Below are 6,276 nucleotides of genomic sequence, written 5' to 3' on the forward strand. Positions count from 1 at the left end.
GGGGGAGGGAGAGAGGGGGCAAAATATGGGCTGGGCAAGCCTGGCTGTTGGGTCCTGCCAGCTTCCCCTGCGTCCTGCTGCCCCTGTCTCTTGTCATCTTTGACAGACAGCCAGGAGCAGATAAATACAAATTTTCTAATTTTTTAGGGGCCCCAGGGGCCAGATAGAATGGCCTGACAGGCCATATTTGGCCCACGGGCCATATTTTGCCCACCCCTGGTGTGAATACTGCACCCGGGAGCAGTTTACTCTGGCTCAAACTACACCAGAGTTTATTGCACTGCACTAATTGCATGTATAGATGCAGCTGACAAGCTGTTTGTGAAATTGGTCATTCAACAGGGCATATTTATTCCTCTGTGTGAGTACTGAACCAATGCCAGAGCTTGGTGGTCTTGGGCACTGTGTTACTAACTTGACATCTCTTAGATACAGCCGTGACTACTTCAATTGTTAAAGATCCTAAACAAGATCATTACATTTTGTCCTCCTAAATGCCCCCCACCTTTAGTCTCTATTGAATGTTTGACATTCTTCTTCACTACCTGTCCTGTCCTAACCTGCTGTGCACTATTATTGCCATGTGCTGTCAGAAGGTTGCCAGATTCTACCTTGATATGGCTGCAGTGGATGGAACTACTCCTGTGTAGTATGTACAACGCTTATAAATGCAAAGCACTAACCCGGGTTTTCAAAACCAATCAGTTATTTTGGGTATTGAGCTTGAAGCACAGCAAAGGGGCCTGATTTTCAGGTAGTGCTGAGGGCTCACCAGTGACAGCCACTCCCCTTTTCAGGCATGTGAACTTGGACACACAAAACCACTAGGTGAATTTACCCTCAAAGCTATTGTGCATAATAAAATTGCAACAGTGAAAGTAATGTCTTTAGGGACAGACTTTTTTTATTTATATTGACCTGATAACTCTTGATTCTGCCCATTACCAGGCAGTGCCCAGGACTCACCCAACTCATATACAGAGCCCTGAGTGCAGCCCCATATATGCCATGATGTATGGGTTATCACCATTGAGCTCATCATTCTTTTCTATCTGCAACATCGTGCTGCTGCATCCAAACTGCTTAGGGCCAAACCTGTGCTCTTGCAGTTGAGGCACAAGGGAAAGTGAAGCAGTTCTGCCCACATTCTTATGTCCTGATCTGAATGTTGTGCCCTGGCCTTATGTACAGTGCACACTGCAGCTTGGGGCTGCGTGCTCCCCCCACAGTGGAAATCCTGCCCTTCTGCTGTTTGCTCACAGCTCCATACAGCCTCTCTGCTCCCTCCACATTTGAAAGAGAAGAGTTTTTAGCCCAAAGCAGCCAGGGGCTATGCCAATACATGAGCACCCAAACAGTGCTCCCAGACTGTTTTTCGTATGCTCATCAATCCTACATAGTTCTCAGCCCTTTGCAGGTGGGGGTTCTGCTTGGCAATAGAGGGTTTTAACATTCACCCCTCACCCTAGGGTGGAGATAATCCTGCAGCCCTTGGGACTTTCCTCCAATGCCATTACCAGGAATAAACAGGCAGTGGGCATCCTTGATCAGACACAAACAGTACAGTAGCCATCAATCACTCTTGGTTCTTCTGTGCAGCATGACATGCAGGTTTGTCCCTACGTCCCAGAGCTCTGATTCTCATCCTCTCCTGCTCCTGCAGCAGCTGCTAGCTCCCTCTCCCCTACCCTCAGTGCATCCAGAGACACACAGGAGTCCCACACAGATCCCCCAACATCGGCAGCTCCTTTTCGCAGCAGGCCACAAAGACAAGATGTCCTGCTATCCCTCTGTCCAACCAGCATCTTCTGCTTGCTCAGCCTCTGCTGATCACAGACTCAAGGACAGGCTGGATGTGTGGTGACTGCCTCAGATGCCCCCAAAGTATGTTTTCTTGCCTTTGTGCTCCAGAAGCCCCATCACTGACCAAGCTTGCTGCAGAAAGGTCCAGTCCCTGCAGAAAACTGACAGCCAAGCTGACGTGCATTTTTAGGCAGCCCCTTCTGCCACATCCATACATTTTCATAGCTATGTCATGGGGCTTGGTGTGAGCCACTTTGCTAAGAAGGGCCCATGGGGCTTCTGTCACAGATGTGCCCATGTTGTGGGGGGGAAGGATTGAGATCCCCATAGGAGTGGGTGGAGTTTCTTGCCTGACTTGCTGCTTTCAGCACAGATCAATTTCCTCTTTAAATAATAACAGTAATAATAATAAAACTCTGTCTGTGAATTCACAGCTCTGGGAAAGAAAGATGGTTTTGTGCAGCGGCTGGGGAAGGCTGATTGAATGGCAGACATGTTAGCACGGTGCACACTGCCTTCGCTGCTTCATTCAGGCTTTCAGCCCTGCATGCAGAATAGATTCTCCGAGTGCCCTTTAATTACCCCTTTTGATGGAATATAAAATTCTATTTTGACAGTATTACTGCTCTCTGAATTGCCTGCCTCTTTATGAATTTTATCAGCTGCCGCATGTCCTAGCGCACAGGGAAGAGGAATAGGAGCAGACCTTTTTGCGTAAATAGTTTCTAAATACCCCAAATTAATGGCACGTATTTCTCCATGGGAATGATGAAACTGTTCTCTATTTTTTCAGTCTGGTTGCTTCTGCTGTTGTCTGGTCTGGGAAGAAGAGTACTTGACTCTTCTAGCCTGCCCCCACCAGCATGCACCAATGCTGTCTTGTGCCTTTAAAATCTAGGATGACATGAAAATTTGAACAAGGATCCTCTATGATGGGATGTCCCCTCATCACAGAGGATCCTTGTACAAGTTTTCATAGCATCCTAGATTTTAAGGCTATAAGAGAGTACTGGACTGAATAATACAGACCATAGATTTCTCCCAGCAATTCCTGCGTCAAGACCAGTAACTTGCGGTTGAAGTAAAGCAGCTTTTTTTATGGCTATAACTTCACAACTGACTTTTTGGGGGGCTGCAGCATCACAGCCCCTCTTTGATAATGTAGGGCAATGTCATCAAGGCTGTAGCAGTAACGATGAAACGACAAGTGACATCGTAGCCTCTTGTGAAGATGCATCATGATGTCAGCAGAAGGTCAGGCAGGAGTAAAGTTGGGAGGCACCTCTTCTCTGCTGACACTGGTGCTGAGTCTGTGCTGGTAAAGCAAGTGCTACAATTAATGCACAGTTTTAGAAACTGGAAAAAAATGTCCAAGGGGAAAGGAGGAAGCCAAAGGCCAGCTCCTATCAGTGCAATGGCTCAAGGGTTGAATTGTTTTTAAGTTCCCATATATCCTGCAGGAAATTCCTTCTAAGCAATACCATGTTTCTATTTGTTTTTGTGGCATATGCCCCAGGCAGCAAAAATGCACAGTCCGTCTGAATGTGTGGGTGATAGAGGGCTTGTGTCCTGCCATCCTGGGTTGTATATTAAGCTAATCGGTCCTCTCCCTTTTTCTCTGTAGGAGGAGGATATTGAATACTACGACTCCAAGGCAGACACCGAATATGTAAGTACAATCCCTGCACCCTAGGTCACATGTCCTAGCTGTGTCATGAGCAGAGGGTACATGTGGACTGATGGTCTCCTTTGTCTGCCCTTCTCATGCACTTCCTACACACACTCAGGGCATCGTGCTACTGAGGAAGCTGTGGACATAGCAGAGCTCAGGTCTGGGGACTAAGGGGAGAAGAGCGAGCATAAGCAACTTGAGTTGGGGGCCTGCTTTTCTTGCTCTGTCACCTACAAAGAGGACCTCTTAGGGTCTGCAAAAGCCACTCCACCCAGTAGGTCACCTCCAACCTGCAGCCTGGGGAGGATTCCTCCCCTTCTTCGTACACTCCTTCTGTTCCACACAAAGCTCTGCCCTGCTGTCCCATGTGAGCCTGTGCCCAGGCTTCAGTGACCCATCAGCCAGAGCCAGGTGCACTTTCGCTCAGGCAAGTCACTTCGCTGCCTAAGAAAGTTTCTAAAATTAAAGCTGGCATCTGAAATTCAAATGAAGAGCAAAGCTTTAATTAGAGACTGAATCTAATTCTCTAGCCCCCCTCCCAGCAAAGCCATCCTGTGATTCTGGCAATCAGTGCTTTAAATATAAACCAGACAGCTTGAATTTCCCTGGGCTCCCAAGGGGGTCGGCATTTGCCAGATACTTTTGTGATGATAGCACTTAAACGGTGCTTTGTCTGTTCAAAGCACTTCACAAGCATTAGCTGTTGCCCTGTTTCACCCCAGAGGTGGCTGCATTTTACTGGAAGGTGATAGGTTACCTAGGTATGGAGCTTGTAAAGTACCTTGGGATCCTTTGTGAAGAGAGTTGCTCTATAAAAGTCAGACAGTTTGCTTGATTATCCTCTCAGCTGTGAGCTGCTGCAGTGGGGAGGTGCACTCAGTGTGCCCTCCAAGTTGGATGGAAGCCATAAGGCAGCATTGGCTTCTGCTTCTCACAGAGCTGCTTCCCCATAGACTTTATGGGGTTGGAACTGAAGATGGGGGAGGGAACATCTCAAGAAGGTGTGGGATAGTAAATAGCCTTTGCCATGCCTGCCCCTGTCAGCAGTTAATGCAGATTGTTGCCATCCCATGGCTTTTCTGTAGCATGCATGATTTTGATTCCTGATGAGGAGGTTACACATCACAAGAGCTCTGGTGCTGCACAGATGCTTATTTCCACCCTCAGCAGAGAAGTCAAGGAACAAAGGTCCCTGGAGCTGGAGCTTCCCTCGCTGCTGGAGGTGACACTCCTGAGTCATGGGTTAGGCCCTGCTGCTTCTGCTGACATTCTGGTGACCCTGCCCACCCTGCTGCTGCTTCCCTCTCCAGGGCTGTCAAAGCTGGAAACAGCAAGAGATGATGGGGTTTGACTGAGACAGACCCTTGTGAGCCAAATGCTCTATAAATTATTTTACATAAAAAATGGCTGCCTAGCCATGTTAGCAGCACAAAGCCTGACTGAGTATTGCCTAGACAGCAGTGAGAAGTGTTGCTTTCTGAATGCCAGAACGGTTTATTTACATAAGGCCAAATCCTGATGACCTTACCCAGATTTTCTTTCCTATGTTTGTGAGTATACTGTGTTTGAAGTCAAGAAGAGCTCTGATGGATGAGAAGATGACAGTGAAACCAGGACATAGTCCTGAGTGGTTGTGAAATTCCCTGATGTGAGAGGTTGGTTTAATTCCTCACTCATCCATGAGAACATTTGCAAATCCTGAAAGTTCAGTGAATTTGTAGTAAATTGTAGGATTTCCCTTTTGTTATATTTCTAACGTGCTTCAGGTTGCCCAATATGGAGGCAGAAATGAAGTCACGTGAAGTCTCACACCACATATCCTGAATAAGAAAAAGCTGCAATGAGCAGCTTACAAACCCTCCATCGTTGCCTGAAACTGATTTATTCAAACTACTCACTGAATACTTTATAAATATACATCCAGAAGGTGAGGCTGGATTCTGAGCCAAAGACCTGGGCTTGGCCTGAGAAATGGGATTCGTCCAGCTCTAGAATTTATACAAACATTAAGCAGTTTAGTTCCAAACAGCGCATCATATATTCAGATCTAGCTCTTCCGTCACAGTAGCTTTGAAATAACAAGAAAGAAGAGTGCCTGAGGGCCAGTTGAGATCAGATAAGATCAATTTCTTCAAAGTGCAGCTGCTGACAAAAGCTGTGGCACCATTTTCCCCTGCTGATGCAGCAGGGAGTCACACAGCCTGCCCCTCCTGTCCTGGGAATAGGAAGTTTGACAGGAACTTGCTACTGGAGGAATCAATAAATGGTGATGACAAATGGCAAGCAGGCATGACTTCCTTTTAGGGGAAGTCGGAGACTCTAATCAGCCCCTGTGAATATTTTGGGAGAGGAAAAGCAGAGGTGAGTTAGATGTTTTCATGAAAGAGAAGATGAGGCTTTGTTTTTTATTCACAGATCTCTTAACTACAGAGGGCCATATTTGCATCATTCGCGTTTTTACTGATCTCAAATTACCTTCAAGGCGACATGGCAACTCTATCATCAGCTAAGATGTTTAAAATCACATTGGATAAGGATCATTGGTGACTCAAGCAGTGATACCCATAGTTAAGGTTGCCTGACACTACCCAGCATAAGACTTTATATTCAGTTGCTTAGAGTGTTCCCAAATCATAAACATGTAGCTGAAATTTTTCATGCTGGATTGAGTCTGGGGCACAGTCTTTACTTTTATGATCTCATACTGTTTAGCCCCCAAACCCTTCCCTCCCCTCCCCTCCCCTTAGTACTCAGCAATGATCCGAGTTTTCCATTTGCTGCAGAAAAATGTGGATTTTCTT

General features: G+C 46.6%; 1 protein-coding gene across 4 annotated transcripts in view; it reads left to right on the plus strand.

Annotated features, from left to right (window-relative positions):
- The window catches only part of CACNA2D2 (calcium voltage-gated channel auxiliary subunit alpha2delta 2), a 900,071-nt gene that overhangs the window by 611,777 nt on the left and 282,018 nt on the right, over positions 1-6,276 (plus strand). For all 4 annotated transcript variants that reach the window (XM_019505183.1, XM_019505184.1, XM_019505185.1 and 1 more), the window contains exon 5: positions 3,428-3,472. In XM_019505183.1, coding sequence (XP_019360728.1) covers positions 3,428-3,472 — 45 coding nt within the window. The remainder of the gene's footprint in view (positions 1-3,427; positions 3,473-6,276) is intronic.

The sequence above is a fragment of the Gavialis gangeticus genome, unplaced genomic scaffold (assembly GCF_001723915.1).
Source record: "Gavialis gangeticus isolate Ggan-Ray unplaced genomic scaffold, GavGan_comp1, whole genome shotgun sequence".
Lineage (NCBI taxonomy): Eukaryota > Metazoa > Chordata > Crocodylia > Gavialidae > Gavialis > Gavialis gangeticus.